Source organism: Malania oleifera, chromosome 8 (genome assembly GCF_029873635.1).
Source record: "Malania oleifera isolate guangnan ecotype guangnan chromosome 8, ASM2987363v1, whole genome shotgun sequence".
NCBI lineage: Eukaryota > Viridiplantae > Streptophyta > Magnoliopsida > Santalales > Ximeniaceae > Malania > Malania oleifera.
The window spans coordinates 29,517,640-29,545,135 of record NC_080424.1 but is presented as its reverse complement, the minus strand read 5'-3'; the positions used below and the strand labels follow the sequence as shown (position 1 = coordinate 29,545,135).

General features: G+C 35.6%; 1 protein-coding gene across 3 annotated transcripts in view; it reads left to right on the top strand.

Moving 5' to 3' along the window:
* The window catches only part of LOC131162460 (kinesin-like protein KIN-7C, mitochondrial), a 104,280-nt gene that overhangs the window by 62,327 nt on the left and 14,457 nt on the right, over nucleotides 1–27,496 (top strand). For all 3 annotated transcript variants that reach the window (XR_009138818.1, XR_009138817.1, XM_058118958.1), the window contains exons 19-22: nucleotides 89–214; nucleotides 26,807–26,857; nucleotides 26,962–27,009; nucleotides 27,110–27,415. Coding sequence is in view for 1 of the 3 variants with exons in the window: in XM_058118958.1 (XP_057974941.1) it covers nucleotides 89–214; nucleotides 26,807–26,857; nucleotides 26,962–27,009; nucleotides 27,110–27,415 (531 nt within the window). In the remaining 2 variants the exon portion in view is untranslated. The remainder of the gene's footprint in view (nucleotides 1–88; nucleotides 215–26,806; nucleotides 26,858–26,961; nucleotides 27,010–27,109; nucleotides 27,416–27,496) is intronic.

The window sequence follows — 27,496 nt, the reverse complement described above, 5'->3', positions numbered from 1 at the left end:
ACTGCCTACTTTCTTCACTCTGCAGAAAATGAATTTTGATTTGATATAAATGAATGCACCCTTCCAATATTTATATTGGTTGATATAGGAAAACATGCTGAAGTTAAAAGATGAAATTAGCGAAAAGAAGCATCAAATACGTTTGCTGGAACAACGTATGATTGTCTCAGTTGATATGTCTGCACATACATCCAATAGCATTGAAATGTCTCAGGTATATATTTGCATAGTTTCATATGTTTATCTCAATAAGATAGTTAATAGTCATCAGTGATGCAACTTAATTAATTACATGGTAAAAAGTTTTAGTATAGAAAATGGCATCTAACTTTTTTTTTTGTGCTGTAGCGCAGAACTTAAAGATATAAATGAATTTCTGTTGTCCTGGTTTTTCTTGTCACTTGAGAACCACTATATTTCACTATATTAAAGTGAATTCCCCTGCAGAAGTTGATATATCCTGTGTTGTTTCCATATACTATGGAACCTGCTCCTAGAGCCCATGAAATTTTCTTTTACTTTTTTGTTCTTACTTTATAAAGACCTTGAAAGAAGGAAAGTGTGAATTTTTGAACATATTTATGGGTCTTTGCTTCTCTTAAAAACAAGTTCTTTTTTAAAAATTGGGCTAAAAATGCAAGTATTTCTTTGCAAGCAGTTAGGATAATGATAGCCACCAAAGAAACTTAAAATGCTTATCACCTCTATCTTATTTAAGTTAAAATGGAACTTAATTGGCTCTTCCCATGAGGGCCATCATGTCTAGGCAATGATAACGAAGTAGTGGGAACTATAGACATGGTAATTGCTTCTAATAAACACGTGCGAAAGTGTTGGAATCCTAATTAATTGAATGGAGTTTCCATCTTTTTTTATAGAGGAACCATGCAAAATATTAAATACTTGGAAAGGCATCCTATTTGGAAGTCTTTGGTTTAAAAATTAATTTGGAAATTGAGAAAGTCAATGAACCTTTGGAATGCACATTAAGCACTCCAATTTGCCTTTTGCTCTTCTTTATGACAAGATGGTATTTTGAACTCCATGCTAAAACATCCAAGACAAGCTTAGCAGTTTACTGAATTGAAAGGAAGCATTTAATCCAAAGATAATCTATTCAAACCAAAGCATGCTAACAAACTTAAATCTTGAAACAAAACCTTTTTTAAACCTTTGCCTCGTGCTCTGCTATTGAAGCATGGTTTGACGTTGAGCCTATTTGGAGTATGAGTGGCTTAGGGGATTATAGGAATAGGAAATTGACTAGGGAGGTTTTGACTAGGCACTCCCCAAATATTCCTCATCCAAGAAACTAGACTTGAGCTTTTAGATAGGGGGTTGTTAGAAGTATTTGGTATGGGCATTGTAACATTTGGTCCTTTTACCCCCTCGAGGTTCAATAGGGGGCATCCTTGTTATGTGGGACACTCGTTCTAGTTCTAGAGTGGATGGCTCGGTGGGTTTTTTTTTTTTTTTTTTTTCATTTTTGTCTTTGTAAAAGTGAGAGGTAGGGGTCAATGGTGGGTTTCTTCTGTGTATGATCCTTCTAGGGTAACTCTTAGGAGTTCTTTCTGGGATGAGCTTTATTTTTTTTTGGTTTTTGTTACCTAGGTGGATTGTGGGTGGTGCTTTTAACGTTGTTAGGTTTTTGAGGGAGAAAAGGAGGGAGGGAGGGAGGGTTACAACAAGAATGCAACATTTTCAAGATCTCCCCTTGGCTAATGCTACTTTTTCTTGGTCTATGGATGGAGCTAGAGTGGTTGCTAGTAGACTTGATAGGTTTTTGTTTTGTAGTGAGTGTGGGGTTGAATTTCCCAGTCTTTACCAAATTGTTCTTCCTAGACCTACGTCTAATCACTTAACTATTTTGCTGGAATCTAGCAAGATTTCTTGAGGTTCCCTTTAGGTTTGAAAATTTGTGGTTGTGATACTTTTCCGCCGTTGGCGAGGGATTCTTGGAGAGTGGAAGTGGAGGGGGTGGGAAGGGTTTAGATTTATTAGGAAGTTAAAGAAGTTGAAAGAGAAGTTAAAAGAATGGTATAGGGAGGTGTTTGGAGAGTTTTGGATTATAAAGGCTAGTATTTTTTTTTTAGCTGACTTGGATTTGTTAGATAGGAAGGATGAAGATGTTAGTATCTTGGAGAGTGAGGAGGTGAAAAAGGTCTTCTTGAAGAACGAGCTGGAGGATTAGATTTTTGAGGAAGGAAGAATTTGGGGACCAAGACCAACTTTAAATGGTTAAAGATGGTGATTGCAATTCGAGATTTTTCCATAGGTTTGTGAATGGGAAAAATAAGGAAGAATTTGATTGGGGAACTAGATATAGGTAGGGGAAGATTATTTATAATCCTAGAATAATTTCCTCCAAAATCAATGATTTCTATTCTGACTTCTATTCTAAGGAGGATGCTTGTACATTGATGATTGAGGGTTTAAAGTAGGATCCCATCTCTGGAGATCACATGTCTTAGTTAAAGAGACATTTTGAGACGGAGGAGTACTGTGTTTGGGAGGGAGAGGGTTAAGGCTCTGGGGTTGGATGGTTTTAATTTGGTCTTTTCTCAAGATCGTTGGGAAGTGATCAAGGGAGACTTTAAGGTATTTTAATGAATTTTATTGGAATGGGATTTTGGGCAACAATATTAATTCCATGTTCATTACTTTGGTGCCAAAGAAGAGTAGATTAGATTATAGAATATAGACCTATTAGTCTAGTTTCTAGTGTGTATAAGACTATCACTAAAGTATAAGATAATAGGTCGAGTGTGGTGCTTTTTAATACCATTTCTAAGGCTTAAAGTGCGTTAATGGGGGCTAGACAAATAGGGGACGTCATTTTGATAGCTAATGAGGTGGTAGAGGATATTCAGAGGAGAAAGAAGGGGTTCATATTTAAATTGGAGTTGGAAAAAGTCATGACAGAAGTAGTTGGAATTTCTTGGATAATTTTTTTGTGTGAGGAAGGGGTTTGGAGAGAGATGGTGTCGTTGGATGAGGGGTTGCATTTCTAATGTGTTCTTGTTCAATTATAATGAGTGATGAACTGATATCTTGGTTTAGTGCCTCAAAGGGGATTAGACAAGGTGACCCACTATCCCCTTCTTTGTTTGTTTATTGATTGATGTTTTGAGTGGGATGTCAACAAGCCAATGAGGTCTAATGGAAGGTCTGGAAGTGGGGAGGAAGGAGTTGGTGGTTTCACACCTTTAATTTGTTGAAGACACCATTTTCTTTTTAGATGACCGTAGTCCTTCTTTTACGAGTATTTTGGATCTTCTCCCTATTTTTGAGAGGGTTTTTGGGCTTAAGATTAACATGGTGAAGAGTGGTCTAGTTGATATTAATGTGCTCGAGTGAGCTAGGGAGTTGTCTTTTTTTTTTTTGCGGGGTGTGTTTTGTTGGATTGGCCCTTGTCCCATTGAGAAGGACGAGGGGAATCCCAGGTTTGGGAATTTTTGGAGTTTGGAACTGGAAAGGGTGACCAAAAGTTTTTGGAGTTTGGTAATGGAAAAGGTGACCAAAAGTCTATATTGTTGGTAGGGGGCTCCTTTTTCTCTTGGGGTAGAAGTACTCTTATCCAAAATTGTTTGTCTAGTATCCCATTGTGTTATCTATCAATTTTTAAGATTCTTGTGGGGATTGATAGTAAGATTGAGAAAATTGAGAGACTTTTTGTTGTATGGGATCGGGAGTTAGAGAAACCATTTGGTGAGCTGGAATGATGTGTGTAGGTCAAAACTAGAGGGTGGTTTGGGTCTTGGAAATTTGGCGTCTAAAAAGATTGCTCTCTTGGATGAATGGCCTTGGTAGTTTCCCTAAGAGGAGTCTTTTCTTTGGCATGGAGTCGCTAAAGGCAAGTTTGGGATGAATGAGGATGGGTGGGATACCAATTTGGGACCTAGATGTTATTTTGAGAGCCTATGGAGATCTACCTCTTAGATTTATCCCTTCTTCATTCCTTATACTAAGTATGTGATGGGAATTGGGAAGGGGTTCTCATATTCGTTTTTGGAAAGACCTTTGGTTGGGAAATGTTGTAATGTTGTTTTGTCCACCTCTTTTTATCATCTCTTCTATTCAAGCTTAGGGGCATAATAGCATTATTTCTTCTTTTGTTGATTTGGGCGGTCCCTTTGCCTTCTTGGTATTTTCATTTTTAGAAAGCTCTTAATCATAGGGAGATGGACAACCTTTCCTCTTGTTGATAGTCATTTTTACCCAATATGATAACAAAAATGAGTTGAATATATGCAAAATTAAGCTAAAAAACAAAAAGGAAAGAATGCAACATAGGGCAGTCAACCGACCACTTAAAAGCGGTCAACCAGTCCTTTTTCTCCTTCTCTAGTTTGGCACCACTCGAAAACGGTTGACCGATCCTCTGTAGGCGGTTGACCGGTTTGTTGCTAAAATTTTTGTGTTGTTTTCATTTGATTGACTGATGGCTTTGGACATTCCAAGTCTCCTGGAAGTTGCCACGTGTTAGACTACGACCCCAACACAATTTCTAATTATTGGTTGGTTCTAAGTGTTGTTTCCCTCCCACCTTGAGTGGTCTATAAATAGACCATTTTGGAGATCTATTGGGCATGTCCAAGTTGGGGTAAGGGAGAGATTTGCAGAGAGATACAAGAAGAATTTGAAGTGTATTTGGGGTTTGAGAGAGAACTTGTGTTCTTGGGGTTTGAAGAGAACTGCATCTTATCTCTTCTTGTTTGTGAAATCTTTGGGGTGTGTGGGCATTCTAGAGTGTATCTCTAGTTGATCTACACTTGCTGTAACAACACAAAGTCAGTCCACTCATTTCTTCTCTTGTGTTTTCAAGTGTGTCTTTTGGTATTTGTTTGAAATCGTATATGTTGTAATCTTGATTGTTTAAATTGTTGTTCTTGCATGAAATCATGAATTTCGTGAAGAAAAATGTCAACTAGGATTTGTCTAGGGTGAAGTTGTTGTTCAATTCGTGGGAAATTGCATTAAATTTGCATTTTTCATATAGGGGATATGCAGACGATCGATGAGCTTGTAGGTGAGGTTGACTGCTCCTAGGGATTTTGCAAAAGTAGCCGTTGGCTACAATTGACAGTTGACTGGCTTGTCCAGTGGACATTATTTGGCCATTTTTTCTAGAATTTCTTGGATTTTTTATGATGTTTATGGGTCTAAACACTTTTTAGGGTGTATGGTCGAGTTTGAATGCTGATTTCATGATGTGGTTTCATTTTCCATAAACTTTATTTCTAAAGTGTTTTTCAAAGGATTTCAAGTGTCGTTAAGTTTTTTCAAGCTATATTTTGGAGTGAATGTCTTTGATGTGACTTTTGGATATTCTCCAGAGATTTCAAGTCTTCCAAAAACAAGTTTTCAAGGCAGATTTGCGGTTCTCTCTCCCAATATCCAAACTTTTTCAAAGTTTTAAGGAAGTAAATGACATTTTTCAGAGTAATCACCCATGAAGTAGCTTGAAGCTGAAAGAATGTTTCATTTTCAAACTTAAACTTCAAATCTTTGCTTTTGTAGAGGATTCATTGGAAAATCAAAGTTTTAAAACAAAATAGATATTTTTCAATTAAAACTTCAAGTATTTTCAAGGGGGTTCAAGTGATTTCAAGGATTTCAAAAAATTCATCAAAATGTTTTCTAAAACTCATTTTTGAAAATGATTTAATGAACCACTGATGGCTTGATTTCTCTTTGTGGATATGTAGGTAATCTACAAATGTAGACTCAGTCATACCAACAAAAAGCTAAAGGTTTTTGTCCCTTTATTTTATTTTATTTATTTATTTATTTTCTCCTTTTCTTTTAAGTTCTGCATGAATGTGTGTTTGTTTTGGAAGGTCATAAAGTAGCAGAGTCTTCATGAGGTTAAGTCCTCTACGTGGACTCTACGAAAGCCTTTTCAAAAGAAGTTTAAGATATGAAATATTTTCTGTAAAAGAAACAAAGAAAGGAAAAGTTGTTGCTGGCAGTTGTTCAGTCTTTGCACATAGTTGACTGGCCATTTTTGCAACCCGTTTTTATCTTTTAAAATGACTTTTTGTTTGGAATATTGCTTTCAAAATGGGAGAGACACACACACACACACACAAAAGATAAGTACGCTAATTATTCATGGAATGGGTTCTATAGTTCTTTTAAATTCGATTTAAAAGGAATTTAAAGGGCTACCTTCCCTATTCACAATGGTACTTGTGAACCTAAATCTTTTTTCAAAAGATATTCCTTTGTGTTACCTTTTCAAAACTAAAATGAAGTAGCAGTTTTGTTTTCTAAAACTGGTGGGTAAGTTAGAGAACCAATGGTTTGGTTGACTACACTTACTTGATTTTCAAATAGTCACCAACATGTCTTGTTGAACATATATTGTATTTCTTTAGGATACTTGTTCTTGTTTCTTGGATCCTTTGGATGTGTATTCATGTAAATCTTTTTCTTAATTCTTAACCTGCTCTTATTGTTCTTTTCTTCTTCATAATGCTATTTGGAAGGGTAGCACCACCACCCCCCAAAAAAAAAAAATCAAAGCTTTTATCTGGTTGGTTGTGCTTAATAGAATCAATACCAATAACTTGTTGCAAACTAGGAGACTAATAAAGGTGCTTTCTCCAGATGTTTGTGTTTTTTTTTATAATAGTTCAAAAACAACAATGCATTTTTTTTGCATTGTGATTTTTGATAGAGAGTGGAATAAGTTATTTGGTTTATTGGTAGAGAATTGGGTTTGACCAAAGATGGTGGAGGACTTCTTGGCAGTTTCATTCATGGGTTTTGGTAGGAGAAAGGATGCGGCTGCACTATGGAAATGCACTTATTTTGTAGTGATGTGGGGCTTATGGTTGGAACATAATGCACATACCTTTTCGAGAAAGACATTGATTTTTTTCTCTAGTTTAGGAGGCGATTCATTACTTGGCATCGCTTTGGTGTTTTGGTTACGGATAATTCAAAGGAGCAAGCTTCTTAAATATTCAATGAGACTGGAAATTTTTGTAGGCTTCATTACGCGTTTTTTGGGTATTTTGTTTGTTTTCTTTTATTTATTTATTTATTTTTTGGTATATTCTATCTTGTTTGTTCGATATTTTCTTTTATGGAGATGTCTTGTTCTCCTTTTTATATTTTTTTAATCTATTAATTCAATTTATTCTTTTGCTATAAAAAAATAAAAGGATTTTGGAGGTAAGATTATTTCTCATTCTTGTTTGATTGCGAATGAGATCACGAATTTTTTCTCGAATCTTTACTTGGAGGAGGATGTTTGTGGGCTTATGATTGAGGGTTTATATGGAATCCCAATTCTTGAGATCATGTGAGTTGGTTGGATAGACATTTTGAGGAGGATGAAGTGAAGGTAACTGTGTTTGGGATGTAGAGGGATAAGGCTTATGGTCTGAATGGGTTTAGTATGGCTTTTTCAAGATTGTATGCAAGTGGTTAGGATGAATCTGTTGAAGGTTGTTACTAGTTAATGTTTTTGTTGTGTGTTGTTGTTGTGCTTGTAAGAATGAGTTAGTAAGGGTAATATGGCCATTGTTATGTATTTGGTATATATTGTAAATAGAGGGAGAGGCCTATCACTGTGATTAGGTCTTCTAATTTACTTGATACTTCAACATGGTATTAGAGCAATAAATAGAGGAAGAAACCTATCACTGTGATTAGGTCTTCCTATTTTCCCAATACTTCAACATGGTAATAGAGCAAGATTTGACTTGAACCGTATGTGCATAGCTGCCACCAAGCCAAATGCTAAACCTCATAATCTCGTGCAAACCTCCATTATATGAGGATCATCCAAAACTTTAGGTACTAAAAACAAGTCCACCAATCGCCTAAAGAATCCTTGAATGTCTCTGCACTTTTAGAATCTCAAGAATCACTCTAGGTTTAGCAAAATCAACCCAATATATTGCCAAAGAACTTGCCAATCTATGAGGCTGCGAAGTTTCATCATCATTGGAGGCCGCATGCACCCCCACACATTTGCCTATAGTCGGACCCCACATGTAGGCATGTAAGAACTTGTTGAGACTTGATATTGCTCTAAGTTCTTCTTGAATGCGTTAAATGCTTACATACTCCTTCATATCAAGTTGTTAGTCATGTCTTTTGTTGAAAGATCCAACATTCCAACCTTTTTCAGACATTCACTTGGGGCAGTTTGTTAATGGTTGTTTGGTACCATTAGGGTTGTGTATGTTAGTTTCTAGAGGCCATCTGTTGGTTTCTTAGGGCTGGTGGCAGTTTTATGCTGGTTCTCTTGTGACTCATTCGTAACGATTTGGTACCATCAGGGTTGTGTTTGTTAGTTTTTGTGGGCCATGTGTTGGTTTTTTAGGGTTGTGGCAGTTTTATGCTAGTTTTCTTGTGTTTCATTCATGATCATCTAAGTTATTCATCTTGTTTGTGATTGTTTCGTTTGTTAACCTTGTTTATTGTTGGTCTCATTTGGAGTGTTAATTTGGAGCCCATGAATCCCTAAAGTATGTTTCACTCATTAGTTGCTTGCTGAACAATGTGCTATAATTGTCTTAGCAGAGTATTCAAGATTTAACGGTAGTAGGCATCCCAACAATCATATCATCTCATTAGATCTTTTTCTCATAAAGGTAATCTTATAACATTTATGCCCTTTGGTAACTCTCCCATTATCTCTTTTCTTGTTTGTTTCAATCGTTGATGTTTCAAGTAGAATTGTAGAGAGGGCAATTTGTATGGGTCTAGTACTCTAGTAAAAGGCTGGAAGTGGGTAAAGAGGTGGTTTTTGTGTCCCACCTGCAGTTTGTTGATGGTACTGTGTTTTTCTTACGTGAGCACAGATAATTGTTTTTGAACATTCTAACTTATTCAAATCTTTGATAGGGTTTTTTAGGCTTAAAATTAATTTGGGGGAGAGTGGTATTGTGGCTAGTAGATCTAAGGAGTTGGCTTCATTAGCGAGTTGTGGGCTTTTGGACTTGCTCTCGTCTTATTTAAGAGTCCCGTTGGGTGGTATTCCTATGTTAGTGGGTTTTTGGATTTGGTGGTAGAGAGGGTTTCTAAGCGTTTGGATGGGTGGAAAGGGGTGATATTTTCCCTAGGGGTTCGTATTACCCTTATTCAAGCTTGTCTTGCTAGTATTCCTATTTAATTTTTGTCTATTTTTAGGATCCAATGGGGATTAGCTATTTAGCTTGAGAAGTTTATGAGAGATTTCTGTCAATACGAGGTTTGGGATAAGAAGTTTATGAGATTTCCTTTGATATAGGGTTGGTGATAAGACTTAAGTGGGATCATCTAGTTAACTTGGAGAATGTGTGTAGGTCTAAGTTGGACGGGAGTCCTCTCTTAGGCATAACGTCATTGAAAGTAAAATTGTCTTTCATATGTATTGGTGGGATGCTAATTTGGGAATTAGATGTTCTTCATAAAGCCATTAGAGGTGTATTTCTCGGATTTACTCCCTCCTCATTCCGCACACTAATTACAGATTGGGTTCTCTAATTAGTTTTTGGGAATAAATCTAGGTTGGTAATACTTTTTTTGTCCGATTCTTTTCCTCGTCTTTCCCACTTGACATTGGTGCACAATGAGGCTATTTCCTCCTTTTTGATATCTAATGGTTATTCGCCTTCTTGGGATTTTTACTTTTCCCCAACTCTTAGGGCTTGTTGGAATCACTTCTAGGTTTTTTTTTTTTTTTTTTGGGAAAGAAGTACTTATCTGAAAAAGTACTTACCTAAAAGTAGTATGAGATTAATTGTTATCAGTACTTTTTTCAAAAAAATAATTTTTTTAAAAAATTTTTATTTTCCAATAGAAAAAAAATGTAGTTTGGAATAGTACTTTTTGAAACAAGTGTTTATTAAAGTGAAAACTGAATACTACATATAGGCACAGGTACATATAATAAGTATTCTTATAAAAAAGTACTTATTTTTGAAGATGTTCCAAATGAGGGTTTTATGATAGGGAGGTTGAGGGGCTTTCTTCATTGTTGATGTTGTTGGAGAATTGCTGTCTTTCCTTTAGGGCTGATAGACATTCTTAGGGGGTTTATTCTTCCAAGTCCTTTGATTTTTTGACTAATGCTAATATATCCTTTCCACTCCATAACATTATTTGGAAGGCCAAGGTTCCTTCAAAAATGAAGGCTTTAATTTGATTGGTTGTTCTTGGTAGAGTTAACACCAACAACCTGTTATAAAGTAGGGACCTTCAAAGGCACTCTCTCTTGATGTGTTTTTTTTTTGTTTGTCTTGATAGTTCTCAAACAGCTTCTCAATTTTTTTTTTTTTTTTTTTGCACTGCTCTGTTTGGAATATTTGGAATAAGATTTTCGGTCTTCTTGGAGAAAGTTGGGTTTGTCCGGAGTTGGTAGACTATCTGTTGGTCATTTAATTTTCTGGTTTTGGTAGAAGGAAGGACGCACGATCCTTGGAATTGTGCGGTTTTCACAGTTCTGTGGGGTTTATGGATGGAATGATATGCTTGTATATTTAAGGGGAAAAGCTTAATTCCTCTTTGCTATGGGAGAAGATTCGTTATTTAACCTCGCTTTGGTGTGCTGCTGCTGGTTGCTTTAAAGGAGCGAGGTGTTTTGATATCCAAGAGGATTGTCTAGCTTTGTTTGTTTGATTGCTTTGTGTCTTATTGTATTATTTTTTTTTCTTCTTTTTGTTTAGGAGGATTTCTTATTCTCCCTTTTGTATGTTCTTTCTTATATAATGAATTCTTCTTCTTTTGTTATGAAAAAAAAAAAAATGATTCTACCATGTACTATGATTGGGAATTGGGGCTCATTGCACATCCCATTCTTATTTTTGAGAAAGTGAATGGGTGGGTATTTGGAAGTATAGATGGAGGGTCACTTCTGGATCTTCTTGGCAATTACATTTCTCCTGAAGATTTAAAAAGTAGGGATTTTATATTAGTTTGAGGATATTTGTTTGTTTTAGTATTTTTATTTAATTATTTTGGGGTTATTTTATGGTTTCTAAATTTTTTTGGGGTCGTCGTAATTTTTGATTGTTTTATTGTTAGGGTTTCTTAGTTGCCTATAAACACATGCTTAGGTTAATTAACTTTTGAATGGCGAATTGAATCTCATGTTCTCTCACTCACTCACAGCTGTCTCTCGCACCCACTCCCCTTAACTCCTGGTTGTCTCTTCCTCCTCATGTCTCTTCTTCTTTCTTTTTTCATCCCCTTCTTCTTTGCTTTCTCTTTCTATTCTCTTCTTTTGTTTGTTTAATCCCTCCTCTCCCTACTTTCTCTCCATAATCCGTCTTCTGTACCTCTTCTCTTTCTAAGCGGTTACAACCATTACATAACATCGTTTTGTAATGGTTTTTGGGATCGCTGATACTGGTACATGCTGCTAAATCATTGGGAACAAAAATCACTGCTGTAGCAGCCATTGAATTGCTATTGTAGTGGCTGTTATATAACCACTATAGGATTGTTATGGGAAAAAAAAAATGCTTATAAACATTTTAAAATTTTTTTCTTGTTTTTACCCCTTAAATTATTCTTGGTAGGCAATGTGATGCGTTCCTTTTTTTTTTTTTTTTGGGGGGGGGGGGGGGGGGGGATTATAATATTCAGGTTTTTATATTGTAACTACTTTATTTATTTATTAAAAAGATAGCTAAAGAGATTTTAGGTGAATCAAGAAGAAGATTCTCCAAAAAACTATAAAGACAAAGAATTTGGTATAAAACCAGACAAAAAGTAGAAACATGGATAACTTTGAAAAGTATATAGAGGCGAGAAAAGATCCGAAAAATACCGTTAGTGAAGCTAAACATACATCATTTAATAATTTATATTCTAGATTAGAAACAAAAGAAGGGAAAGAGACATATTTAAACTTGATAAAGTTAGAGAAAGAAAGAGCACGGACTTAAATAGTGTAAAATGTATAAAAAGTGAGGATGATGTTGTCTTGGTTAAGCAAGAAGACATAAAAAAGGCGGTGAAATTAATTTAGTAAGCTTTTAATGAAAACCAAGTAGGAGGCTTAGGGTCTGTTTGGTATTGTTGCTGTTTTTTGTTTCTATTTCTCCATAGTGAAGAAATAGAATATAAAAATGTGTTTGTTTGTGTTGTCTGTTTTTTGTTTTTGTTGCCGGTATTTTTCTATCTGCCAAAAAATTAAAAGCCAAATTTTATGGTTTTCTAGTTGTTTTGACAACCTGTTTCCTGAAATTTTAATATCTAGAAATTGTTTTTTTGGATTAAATTACTCACTTTATGCACTTTTAAATTCAAATTGAAATTAAATAATCATATGAATTTAAATATAATTAAAAGAAAAATATACATAAATTTCAAATGAAAATAATAAAGCCAATTAGAAAATGCTTTTACTATTTTTCAATTGTCATGTCCAATAAAATTTTTTTTGTAACGTAAAATTTGAATGTAGAACAATTAAGTTAAATAATTATAATAAATTTTATTTTTATTATAGTAATTTTTTTAATGTGTATTATTTGTAATTTTATTATTTTAATCGTATTTTATAATATTATTTGATTTAAAGATGAAACTGGGAATTTTTAAATTTGCATTAGTTTTATAAGTGTTAACCGAATAGGTTGCTGGTTTCTAGTTTTTAGTTTATGTTTATGGTTTTTAGTTTTCATTTCTGATTTTTCGTTTCTCTAATTTTTGATAGTGATACCAAACAACCCCTAAAATTTTGAATTGACAAATGAGAAAAAATCTAAAAATATAATATTTATTCGCAAAATTAAAGTTAATGAAGTTAAGTTTGCATTATAAAAGATGAAAAATAGAAAAGCTATAGGAGTGGATAATATCCCAATTAAAGTTTGGAAATGCTTAGGTGACAACGGACCTATATGGTTAACTAATTTATTTAACACAATTATAAAAACAAAGAAAATGCTAGATGAATGGAGGGAAAACATTTTAATAACTATATGCAAAAGTAAAAGAGATATTCAAAATTGTGATAACTATTGTGGAATTAAACTTATGTCATAAAGTGAAATTATGGGAAAGGGTAGTTGAACAAAGATTAAGGTTAGAAATGAGGGTCTTAGAAAACCAATTTGATTTTATGCCTAGGAGATCTACTACATTAGCTATATATCTTTTAAAAATATTAATGGAAAAGTTTAGGAGAAAGAAGAGGGACTCGCATATTTTAGAAAAAAATGGCATATGTAGTAGGTATACTAATATCTTTAAGGATATGTATGATAGAGTAATGACTGGCGTTAGGTCTATGGGTGGAGAGACTAGGGAATTTCCAATCACAATATTTGTACATCAACAATTTGCTTTAAGCCCTTATCTTTTTGCTTTAGTGATGGATGAAATTACTTTGAGTATCCAAAATGAGGTTCCATGGTATATGTTGTTTGCAAATGATATTGTCTTGATTAATGAAACTAGGGGTGGATATAATCTAAGTTAGAATTATGGAGAGAAACTTTAGAATCTAAAGGTTTTTGGATAAGTAGAAATAAGATAGAATATATGAAATGTAATTTCAGTCATAGTAGGAGGAATATTGGAGAAAAGGTTCAACTTGATGGTCAAGAAGTCAATAACATTAGTAGATTTCGATACCTTGGATCTATTATGCACACTAAAGGAGAAATTGAAGAATATGTAATGCATAGAGTTAAGACAGGTTGGGTAAAATGGAGAAATGCTTGAGTGTTCTATGTGATCGTCAAATACCCTAAAAAATTAAAAGGGAAGTTCTATTGGACGACTATAAGACCAGTTATGCTATATGGTTCAAAATGTTGGATGACTAAGAAACAATATGTCTGAAAAGTAAAAGTTGTTGAGATGAGAATGTTAGGTGGATAAGTGGTATAACATTGAAAAACAAACTGGGGAATGAACATATTTGCAGTAAGTTAGGCATAGCTCTTGTAGAAGATAAGATAAGGGAGGGACAACTCAAATGGTTTAGGCATTTGCAAGGTAGGCAAAACAATGCACTAGTGACGGGTAGTGAGCTAGTTATTGTAATTGTAATGGCAATAGAAGGAGTAAGTGTAGAGACCTTAAATAAATTGGAATGAGATAGTGAGTAAGGATTTCATAACCCTGAATTTGTTAGAGGAAATTGCTGACCTCACCTAGTAAGACTTAAGGCTTGGTTTATTGTTGTTATTGTACACTTTTGGAATAATGGAAGCATGAATAAAACCATGTCAAACCCAAATCTCTCTGCCTAAAATCTACATAACCAAAAAGGCAATGGTGGTGCCAATGACCAAACAAGTGGTGGAAAACCCATTTTTTTTGCAGTCCAATAATAATGTTGCAATGTTATCCCTGTGGGTACTCTATGGAAATAAAGGAGAAATGAAAAACACATGGCTATAATAAATTCATTTAGGTGTTTTTTTCTTCAACATTCTGTCCCTATGTTACCAGTGAAACACTCCCTACTAGTCATATTCCAGAGAATTGATTAAATTTTTTGTGGAAAGCATATAAATGTGACATTTGATTGGGTCAGCGAAAGAACTCATATTAATTTACTGTACAGTTAGGTGGTATTGCCCATATTTTAGTGCATTGTAAGGTGGCAACGCAGCTTTGGAATGCCCTTTTCTTTTACAAGTTTTTAAAAATCAGTAGTTATTTTCTGACATAAAAATCAGCATTGTAAAGTTAGAGATGGAGAAGAGAAGAAGAGAAGATAAGTAGAGAAAAGTCTGGCGACTGTTTCTTGGAGAATCACTTACAGTTCCAGTTCTACCCTCTTATATATTAATAATAAAAAGACATTGAAGATAAAAGTAACCCCACTCGCATTGCATAATTACAACATATCATATTCTCCTGACATTGCCCCTCACATGTATCACATAAAGCCTTTGTGAAAACATCACCTAATTGATCCACATCTTTCACAAATGAAATCCTTACAACCTTCTTCAATGTAACATTCCTCACAAATGATGGCCAACTACAATGTGCTTTGTCTGCATATGAAACACTATGTTGCTATGGAAACTTGATTGTCACAAAACACATCTATGTATTTTGTTACTAAGAATCCATCTCTAACATAATAGACTTGAACCAGCTATTGGCCCTTGGTATTCTGCTTCAGCATCAGACCTTTACTAGTTTGTTTCTTGGTATGCTAGGTAACAAGTTTCATCCTACAAATGTTTAGTATTAGGTGCAGGCCTAGAAAAAAGACATATACAAATAATGACTTACATTTTAGAATAGTGTTTTATTAACCTTTCTTGATTCACTTTCTTGATTCAAATAACTATTGAATTCTTAAAATAATAAGGAGATTACTATTGTTTCTAGGCACAACAAAAAAATAAGGCATTTTTTAGGCACAACAGCAAGTTATTCCTCAGATTAGTGCCTGTGTTGGTGCTGTTTTAGAACAGTAACAGCGGCTTTTTGCTAGCCTCTTGCACCTTTAGCGGCAATGGAAGGACTGGTAGTCTGGTAACCACCATAGGGTTGAATCCTCAAAACCCTAGCCTCCAAATTTTCAAATTCTAGCTGTTCTGGAGCTGAGCTCTGGAACGAAATCTTCTAAAAAAACAAAAGCCAAAAAATCCTCTTGGAAAAGTGCCTACAGGGTCCTATTTATACCAGCCCTAAGGTTTCCAAGACAAGCCAATTTCCATTTTGCACATAGCCCCCTCTAAAAACCACTTATCTTTTGTTAAAAACTTGATATACATGGTTGGTCCACAACTTAATAGCTTAAGCATTTGGTTAAAGTGGTAATCTAACATGGCATCAGAGCTGGTTACTAGGAGATCCTAGGTTCTAGTCTTGTTGCCCGCATTTATTGTGTGGTGTTTAAGACATTATTGTATTCCTTTTGATGGATGTTATTTGATCATATGTTTGTCTCTGTGTTGTTGGGCTGCACATGCGGGGGAGTGTAGAAAACTTGATATACATTGTTGCCCCACAACCTAATAGCTTAAGCTTCTAGGTAAAGTGGTAATCTAAAATTTTCTAAAGCCCAGCCAAAAATAAATCCCACCACAAAATTTCCCCCCTGAATATTACAAAAAGATCGCCAAAGATAATTTGATCAAAATGAACCCCAAAATTATGAAATTATAGAAATACCCTTTGTGCTAGCTAGTACCTTTGAATAGAAATACTTGGTATAAGCAGAAAGATTGCAGAATTGCGTCAATCTATTAATAGATATTTGATCATCAATAGGGCTCGACAGTATACATCAATGTATCTCATGATCTCACAATATTTGTTACATTTATACATTGAACCTCTGCAAGGAGAGCCTTTGAGATATCATAAAATTATCCAAACATCTTGGTTGTGTGGGGTTTTCCATAAATTGACTCACTGCGCCTAAAACAAAGGATATGCTGGGTCTAGTGATAGTCAAGTACTCCAGTAGGTTGATAAGACCCTAGGGTTTTATTGTGGAGGAATTGGGGAAATTTAAAAATGGGAAATAGTAAATGAAAATAAAGTTTGATCACTTTGAGGAGATCTGCCTCCAAATTAGCCAAAGTCTATGAATTATGTTATTGCTTGGATGGAAAAGCCCCGTAAGGTTACATATATATTGGGTAGGGAAATTTACTCCTGTTGAGAATGTAAAATATCCCAATCCAAGTCCTTAATGGACTCAATTCCGATTGATTTGGGAATCCTAATACATTAAATAAAAATTTCAACATTAAATAATCCTAACATTAAATAGAAATCATTGGGAATCATAATAGATTAATTAGAAATCTCAATTGATTTGGGAATCCTATCAAAATCTCAATTGATTTGGGAATCCAAACATTCTCACCTCCTTCAAATGAACCTTGTCCTCAAGGCCGAGTAGTGATAAACTCTAGGAGTCTCTCCTCCAAGGATTAATAAATTTTGCAAGTTGCATCTTCAAATGGTAAGTGAGACTAGTGAACTAAAACTTCTATGATGTTTTGACTTTTATGTTTGACTGCCTGACGATCTAAAATTGCTTGTGGCTGCACTTTAACCTCACCAGTAGATGCAACATCAGGTAAGTGGTGTTGCACAATAACTTGCTCCCCTAACTTCTTTTTGAGGCAAGAGACATGAAAATATGGATGTACCTTAGAACCTGTTTGTAAGTCAAGACGATAAGCAACGGGGCCTATGCGTTTTAGAATCCTATAAGGCCCGTAGAATCAAGGAGACAACTTCATTGAAGAATGAACAATCATAGATATTTGTCTATAAGGCTGTAGCCTGAGAAATACCCAATCTCCCACTGCGAATTCCCTTTCACTATGGTGCCTATCAGCTTGCTATCTCGTATGAGCTAGAGCTGCAACAAGATTTTCCTTGAGGAGCTGAAGCATTTTGTCTCGATCATGTAACTCCTTATCAACTTGATCAACTTTGGATGATCTAGCAAAATACCTAGCAAGAAAAGAAGGTGCTCAACCATAAACGACCTCGAATGGAAACTTGATGGAGGAATGATAATTGGTATTATACCCCCATTCCGCCCATGGGAGCCATCGCACCCAATCCTTTAGTTTGTTGGTAGTGAAGCAACGAAGATAAGTCTCCAAGCACCTGTCAACAACTTCAATTTGTCTATCTGATTGTGGATGATATGTAGTGCTCATATTCAATAGTGTTCCTTACAAATAGAAAAGCTCCTTCCAAAAGTTGGTAGTAAAGACTATCACGATCAATGAAAATAGACTGAGAAATTCCATGCAACTTGACAATATTCTTAATAGAAGTATGAGCAACACTTATAGCAGTATAAGGGTGAGTTATGACACAAAAATGAGCATATTTTGTGAGACAAACCACAACAACAAAAAATAGTAGATTTACCATGAGAAGATGGTAGTCCCTTAAATGAAATATGGAGATATCAGTCCAAGCTTATTTAGGAATAGGAAGAATCTTTAAAAAACCTGGACTTGCCACGGTTTCCACTTTCTGTCGTTGACAAACATCACATTCTGCCACAAACTTTTTGATTTCACCCTTCATTCCTTTTCTGTAAAATTCCTAAGAAAGCGCTTGTGGGTTTAAGAAAACTAGAGTGACTTGGAGTCGGTGATGCATGTAATTCTTGCAGTATGGTTTGCATATGAGCTGAGTTAGGCACTTATAAAAGCCTCCCTTTATACAGTAAGTTTAGAGAGTCCCAAAGGTAAGGAGAGACTTAAGTTGGCTCTTTTTTGTAGCTTTTGGATAATAACCCTAGTTTCTAGATTTTGCCACCATTCCTTCCTAATTTGTTCAAGAGTAGTACATGCGGGTACATAATAGCTATAAGTTCAACTTGTTCAGGTAGTCGTGAGAGTGCATCTGCCACCACATTTTCAATCCCTTTCTTGTAAATAATCTCATAGTCGTGGCCCAACAACTTGGTAACCCACTTTTGTTGTTTCATGGAAGAGATTCGTTGCTCCAAAACATACTTTAGACTTTTGTGATCGATTTGGATTTGGAGACGTTGACCAATTAAGTACGGTCTCCATTTTGTAATTGCATGCACTATGGCTAGCATCTCTTTATCATAAACACATGCCAACGTGGGATGGAGAAAGAACCTTATAGGTAAAAGCAATGGGGCGTCTGTATTGCACTAAAACTGCACCAATGCCACCTCCTGATGCATTAGACTCAAGGATGAACACCTTGTTGAAATCTAGCTGGGCATGAACTAGTATGGTGGATATTGCGTGTCGAAGCTTGACAAAGGCTTGTTGAGGAAGTAGCTTCCTCACTCCATTTGAATGCATCTTTTTTTGGTAGAGCAATTAGTGGAGCACTAGTCTTCGTTGATCTGTGACAAACTTGTGGTATTAACTAGTTAACCTAAAAAATCGTCATAGCATTTTGATTATTTTTGGAATAGGCTAGTTTGTCATCATTTGCATTTTAGAAGGTCAATTGAAACACTTTATTGGGAAACAATATGCCCAAGGTAATACATGTGATTGAGAAAAACAACATTTAGATTTCTTGACAAACAGATGATGTTCTCATGAAGAGCGGTGAGTACAATTCGCCAATGGCCTAAATGTTCTTCAAGAGATGACCTTTATATTAGGATATCATAACAAAAATAAATATGAGAACAAACTTGCATAGTAAGTTCAGAAAATGTCATTCATGAGACTTTGGGAGGTCGAAGGCGCATTGGTTAACCCAAAAGGCATAACCAAGAACTCACAATGGCCATCTTGAGTTATAAAGGCAGTCTTTTGAGCGTCATCGTTGTGTACGCGAATTTAGTGATAGCCTTGTCTCAACTCAAGTTTGTTGAACTGCTGGGCAGCTCCCAACTCATCTAACAATTCATCCACAACAAGGATAGGATATTTATCCTTCACGGTGTTCTTGTTCAGTGTTTGATAATCAACACACATCCGCCAAGAGCCATCTTTCATCTTCATCAGTAAGACAAAAGTAGAATATGGACTGACACTTGGTTGAATTATGCACGCATCTAACATTTCTTTTGCTATCTTTTCTATCTTTTCTATCTTTTCTTTTTGAAAATAGGAAAGCAGTAAGGATAGAAATTAGTAGAGACACTACTTGGCAGTAGAGGTGTACGTTGATCATGTGTTCACTGAGGTGACAATTCCTGTGGCTCTGCAAAGAGGTTAGAAAATTTTGAAATAAGAGAGTCTAGCCCTTTATCCTGGCTAGATTGATGTTGTAACTTTGGTGCTCGAAGTTGTACCAAGCAACCATGTCGCTCCTTTTTAAGGAGCTTCTCTATACGACGTCTTGAAACTGTACTGACATTATGACAATGTTTGCCTTCAAGAGTCACTCTTTGGCCATTCATGGTGAACTTCATAACCAGTTTAGAGAAATTCCAAGCTATATCACCTAGAGTCCTTAACCATTCAATACCCAAAACCACTTCATAGTCTTCTAGTGCCAGCAAAAAGAAATCAACATACAAGCCTTGGTTTTGCATAGTAAGTTTAACCTTTGGAAACTTGCTCTGACATGTCAAGGTCCTTCCATCTACAACCTTCACATCGAACTTTTCACATTGCTCCACAGGATAGGCTAGCCATTTAGCAATTTTAGTGCCATGAAATTATTAGTACTACCCATATCAATCAAGATAGTAATAGGTTGGTGTTTTAGGAAGCCACTAATTGTCATGGTTTGAGGATTAGCATAACTTGCTAAAACATGAACTAAAGAAGTGATGGATTCATAATTATCATCAAATTCAATACCTTCTCAATATGAATAAGGGGGCCCATAACATCTACTAACTCCTCCATTGGTTCAATCATCAACAGTCGTTCCTTTTTGCAATGGTGCCCTTACGCCACTTTTCATCACAGTTCCAACACAAACTTTTTGTCATTCTCTCTTTAAGTTCTTGTTGAGTCAATCTTTTGGCAAGAGGATTGCGAGGAGCAGGTGGTGTGATGATGCTGTTGACATTCTACTTGCTAATGGTTTTGTTGGAGCGACGTCATTATTCTCCCAATTCCTCCTCTTCTAATTGTGCAAAGGAAATTGCCGCAGTCATAGTTCGTGGCTAGTGTACTTTGACCTCATGCAGAATGTTAGGAAGGAGACCTTCAATAAAAGTATTGATGAGTTCGATTTCATTCCAATCTTTAGTCTTGTTTGATAGCCGCTTAAATCTTGTCTAGTACTCCAAGACATTGCTAGTTTGGCGTATTTTAGCAAGATATCCATCGACATTCTCATATCCAGTGGGCCCAAATTGGACAAGTAATCCAGAATCAAATTCTGCCCATGAAGGCATTCCATAACAAGCTTCAAACTAGTTTGAAAAGCATCGTCATCCAACAAATAAAAGCAATCTCGACTTTAGATGTTTCTGGAGTGCAGTGAAGACGAAACCCAATTGGTAGGGTCACCACTGTCCCACCGAGGAAATTCCACCTTCATGTGAGAAGGACCACAATCATGCTGTCCTTGATAGCCTCATTTGCACATGCACGACTGCTCCCTACGATTAGTTGATGTAGAGGCATCATCTTCTCTTTCTTTGTGGGAAGATGTAACGAGTAGTTTAGAGAGCGATGCTTGGATCTCTTTAAATGAGGCTTAAACATATTGCTAAATTTAGCCTTTAGCCTAGCTTTCATCTGGGACTGAATTTTCGGAGGCCATTGCGTATGAGTGAAGATCACGAATTCCAAGATCTTGCTTTTGTTGGCGGGCTAACGACAGCCACAAGAACGCCGACTCTAATACCAAATGATAAGACCCTAGGTTTTTTTCGTGGAGAAATTTGGGAAATTTGAAGAAGGGAAAATAGTAAGAGAAAATAAGGTTTGATCACTTCAAGGGTATCTGCCTCCAAATTGGGCAAAGGCCATGGATTATGTTATTGCTTGGATGGAAAAACCCTATAGGGTTACATATATTATATTTATATATATATATATATATAGGGAAACTTACTCCTATTAGGAATGTAAAATATCCCAATTTAAGTCCTTAATGGACTCAATCCCAATTGATTTGGGAATCCTAACACATTAGATAATAACCCCAACATTAGATAATCCTAACATTAAATAGAATTCATTGGGAATCATAGTAGATTAATTAGAAATCTGAATTGATTTTGGAATCCTATCATTAAATAGAAAATCCCAATTAATTTGGAAATCCTAACATAGGTCAACTTGCCAACCAATTATTGATGTTTGACTTCAAAGTTTAGTCCAACATTCCTAGACAATTTCATGTTGTGTTTTGTAGAAGTATGAACTGATTTAGCTCCCAACATACCAGCCTCACTCAGCAAGACCAAGGTATATTTTCGGCGAGGTGGATTCAATCCTTTCTTATACCTTAGATCTCAATACTAAGAAAGTGACACAGAGTACACAAGTCCTTGATTTGAAATTTTTCTTGAATCCATTGCTTGACATTTGTAATCTGTTTGGTCATGAGGGTAAAACCACATGCAGAGACCGATATGTGAAATCTGTCAAACCAAGCTCGAGGAGTCTGATTAAGACCATAAATGGCCTTGTGCAACATGCATATCTTACCATCCTCTCCATAGTGACATACCTAAGAAGCTCCATGCATACCTCTTCTTGCAAGTCTTCATATTAGAGATATTCTTCACATTTAACAGCTAAAAGGGCCAAAATACATGAACATAATTGTGTCGATCAACATGAGAGGGTCTCAAAATAATCAATATTTGTAGATTTCGGTGTACCCTTTGCCAACCAATCAAGCTTTACGTCATTTGATTGTGAAGATATGTGATTATGTAGACCTAGAAATACCTAACCAACTCCTTGTTTGGAGGATGATCCACCAAGTTCTATGTGCCTTGAGTGATCAAGGCATCCTTCTACATCCATTGCATACTTCCACCTAGGGTTAGAAAGCCTTTCAACATGTAAGGGATAGAAATAGAGGAAATGGACAATGCAAAAGAACACATACAATTTGGAAGGTGAAGAGCTAAGACATAATAAGCTATAGAATAAGCAACTAAGGATTTTTGAATACATGTTTGGGTAACATTTCGGTGAGCGATGGACAAATGCAAGTCATGCTGGGATGGTTCTTCAGGGCGAAAATGGTAGCTGCATGGTGGTAGTGATGTCTATGCTTGCTTCACGTCATTCATAAACCATTAAGTGTTTCTCTGAGTGAGTAATTACTGGACTTGTGAGAGGACTGGAAGTTTTCTCTGGAGGGAGAACAGTAGGAACATTAAGATAATATATGAGGGAGGACTAGAATTTATTGATGGAATCAAAAGAGATTCATCCAAGGAGGACTGACAGTAGAGAAATAAGGCATGTGCTGATAAAAAGGTAACATTTGTACTGACGTATTTTCTTGTGAAGATGGGGATCATAACATCTATATCCTTTATGAGTTCTCAAGTAGCCAACAGAAACACTTCTAATGGCACAAAGAGAGAATATGGAACCTGAACAAAACCTGTGCACCCGAAGACCGAAAGACACAAAGCACAATAGAGAGCATGGAGCCCTTTGGGTGCATGATAAGGAAGGGAATCTGCCCCTTGGAGGGCATCGTATTAAGAAGAAAACAGAAAACAGGTTGTGCGAAGAGCATTAGTCCAAAGGGTAAGAGTATACCGTCTTATGTCAAGTTAATGTATATTATGACATTCAGCTACTCCATTGTTTTGCTGAGGGGTATGTACACATAATGATTGATGAATGGCCAAGAAAAAAAGACTGAAGTTGATTTTGAACAAATTCAAGTGCATTATCAAATTGAAACATCTGAATACTAATGTAGAACTGAGTTTTTATTTCTTGGCAGAATTGAGTATGTATGTTAAGAAATTCAGGCCTGCCTTTCAACACAAGATCCATGTCATATACAAGAAAATCATCCACAAAGACAATTATTGATGACCAGTCAAATTCTTGACTTTATGGGCCCCAAATACCTAAATGAATAAGAGAAAACAAGGATTTACTACAAGACTTGACTCTAGATAGAAAAGATGCCCCAATATGTTTTCCTATTTACACATGGAAGACTTCAAACGAGAAATAAACTTGCTATCTAAAAAACAAAGAAAAAAAAAACGAAAAATATACTTAAAATATTGGAAAAACTTGTTGCGTGCTTGAAGGGATGGATGACCCAAATGTGCATGTATTGATCTAGAGAAAGCATGGTTTGTTTTAAACAGTGGTTGCCTTTAAGGTCATGGTGATAGCTGTGGGTGTCATGGGATGCTGGAGAATTTTGATGTTGTATGGTAGGAAGATTTTGAAGCGGATGCAAATTTTTTTAATGCAGGCACAACCTTGCACAGGTTCAAGAATAAGCATGGAATTTTCTATATTAGAATTCTTCATAAATTTTTTGATACTTTTCTTCAACCAACAAACACACTTGTACAGGCAACATGATTTATATATTGATTTAGTGCATTTGCAGAAAAAAAAATTCATTTTTTTGTGCTTTTCGCTACTTAAATGACTAAAAAATTGGAAATATAATCGAAATTGACAACAATAAATTACATAGTATACATGCATGCATGCATGAAATTCAGTATGATATTACGTTGTCATACTTGGATAATGAATGCAGTACATTCAGGACTTGAACCTGAGTCCTGCACATTTATTAGTGGTCACTTGCTTCCGAAGTACCACTAATGTCTTCACCTAACCAGTTTGGATTATCCTGATCATTGAGTAGTGTTTCTCTCTCCTATAGTCACGGGTTGAAAGGATCATCTTCATCTTCTCCTAACTATTTTCTATGTTTTGCTCACATCTTATCATTTGCCTTAACTTAAACCTCATGTTATAATGCACAAAAAATATTTTATGATCTTGTGTATTTCATCCTATTCCTTGCCTTTGTGTGGATGAGGCTAAATGTGCTCCAATTATGTTAATAGTTCAAAGAATATGCAGTTTGTCTATGATTGCTATTCATTGAAGCTCATATGCACACATGCCATATGAATCAACCATTCAGCTGCACAAAACAATTGAAGAAAAACATAGGTAAGTATAGTTATGAGTTTTGTATAGTAAAATTTAAACATAGAATGAAATAGTTAGACATCCTTCAATTAACAAGATTTGTTTGTTTAATTGCTCTAATCCGACAGGGTACCAAACTTCCCTTGCTTGTCCAGCAACAACTACAAATGGATGCTTGTGTGAAGGATAATTAATTAGACATGTATTATAGATTATTATATGATTTAAATCTTAAAATACATTCTCTCCACAAATTATTATTTAATACTCTATACATGATTAATTGCCTGAATTTGAGTATCTAAATTGGGAACCAATTTAATTATCACTTTTTTGACCCCATCCATGACTTTTCCAGCTATTTCAGGAGAAGGCGAGGCACCATACATAAACTAAGAATTTAGAAAATATTGTGAAATTAGATTTATAAACATATTAATGAATAATTATGCTTTAATACAAGCATGTAGTGATAAACAAGTAATAAGCAAGTGCATTTATTAACATTGATCAACTGCATCCAAGTCTTGATGCAATTGAAAACTCCACTTGTTATCAATCACTTTCCAATAATTCTTGTGAAATTGGCAAGAATCACTGTATTAATTGCCTCATGTGAAACCCAGGGTTGCTTTTCATCACCATCGACAAATTGTAAAAAATTTAGCAAGGGTTTTTGATTACCGACCCATGTTAGAAAATTTATCGAGGATTCTTGCACCTTAATTATCAAGTCTTTTGCCAAAATATTTCCCTAATATAATCTTCTTAGCATCATATGATGGGCCAGATTTTGCAATCCCAAATCTTGAATTTTTCCATGCATTTGATTTGAGCATTTCCTTAAGTCTTGTTTATGCCTTACAATGTTCCTAAGGCGGTAAAATTGGTGGCATGCTGAATAATGGCAGGATGAAGCAATTCTATATTATTTCTGAATTTCCTCACGCAATTCGCTGTCCATGTGTGATATATATATGAGCATAGATATTCTTATTGCATCGTCTAAGACCTTTTTGAATTACTTTTCTTACCAATGTCGTCTATTGTAAGGTCTATACAGTGAGTTGCACATGCTGCCTAGTACAAATTAGGTCCCTTTTGCATCAATAATCTCTCTGCCTTCGTTGCAGTCTCATTGTTACTCATTACTTGGACAGTATGTTCCTCCCTAGTGTCCTTAACAACTTTGACCATTAATTTGAAATCAAACTATTGCTTTGATAACTAGTATTACCATCACCAATGGTTTTTTTTAAATAGTGCTAGTGGGTGGCATAGACTCTAGGGAAATGTTGAGAAACCAGTCTAGACAGCATATCTTTGAAATATTTGTAGGATTCTATCTGAATGGCTAGCTACCATCCTCTCCATTCCAACTGAACAAGAAAAAAAATGTTCTACAAAACGGAAGATTTCTTGACCAACACTCTCTGATGGACTTAGCAAAAAAAATAGCATTCTCGAAGAAACCTAAGAACCGCGTGCAGGAAATCTGATCTCGTTAAAATCACCCATTAACTCAGGTAGGAGAACAAAAGGCAAAAACAGCTCGTATCATAAAACGTTGTAGTAGGACCATGAACTGAAGTAAACCACCCCTCTAACTTCGAGCAAAACAGAAAGAGAAATGAATAATATCCTCTGCAAATAACTATGTCTCCCATACAATTAAAATACCTCCTGCTGCCCCCTGAGAAGGGAGGGAACTCCCAATCCTTAAGCTGAGCATTCCAGATACTGCTAATTACAGTTCCCTCATTCACACTCTCAAGTTTAGTTTCTGGCAAGATGACAATAGTTGGAGAATGCCAGAGCCAAACATCCCTGATTAGCACCTCCCCCTCCTAAAATCACTACCCCTAACGTTCCAACTAATCACCCTAAAAAAAAAAAAACAGAAGTTGCTAGATTTTTCAACTCCTTTTGAACTCTGCCTTTTGTCCTCTCATTAGATGCAGCAGTCAATTTAATGGTAGCAAGCAGCAACATAGGTTGACTGGAGCTCAAGCAGCAACTTGTACCCAGGTTGAGCCAAAACCAGGCCTCACTTAATGTGCCTGGGCTAAGGATTGACTCACAAGCCTTCAATACGCTCACTTTCCTTGTTGAGATCAGCATGGTTCATTACTGGCTGATCTCTGGGTTACTTTGCCAACAATGTATTTTGAGTTATGCAAGCTTGCAGATAATAATAGCCAAGTTCTACTTCATTTAGTAGAAGAAATTTTATTTACATTCTTTTTCTTTTGTTTTCATACACCGTAATTTTCTGCCTTATGTTTTATCCTCTCTTCTTGTGGATTGATTATTCAACTCTTCTGTAGGCTCTAGCCAAGCTTGCTACTCAGCTGAATGAAAAAACGTTTGAACTTGAGGTTTGTCAATCCTGTTTTTCTCATTTCTGTAAAATGATATCAATATCAAATGGAAAAAAATATGTTACTAACTACCTGATTTTTTTGTGGGATGAGTTTTGAAGATTAAGTCAGCAGACAATAGAATTCTTCAGGAACAACTGGAAATGAAGGTACAACTCTTACCTACACAGTCCTTCCATCAATATTTGCACTCAATTATCTGATGACATCTTATTTCTAAAAACTGTTTTCTTTTTGTACTTAAATCAGATATCAGAAAACACCGAGATGCAAGAAGCCATGTTTCTGTTAAGACGGCAACTTGATTCTTTATTAGACAAACGTTGTGATGATCCTCAACAAATTGCTGACTATGAAGCTGCTACGTTCAGGGGTCTTTCTGGAAGGTTGTCAGGAAACAATGATGAGGCAAAGGATGTGATTAGCTTATACGGAAAGAGTCATACTGATGACAATACGCCAACAAGTGTAATGAGCTTGAATAGAGTATTTTCCCAAGAAGACTCTAGGGATTGTAATGGTGATGCACTTTCGAATTCTCAAGTTCTTATGCAGGTTAATTTGTTATTTTTTTTCTATTTTAATGCTTGAACTTTTCTACGTTTTGTGCTATGTGTGTATATTTTTCCCTCATAA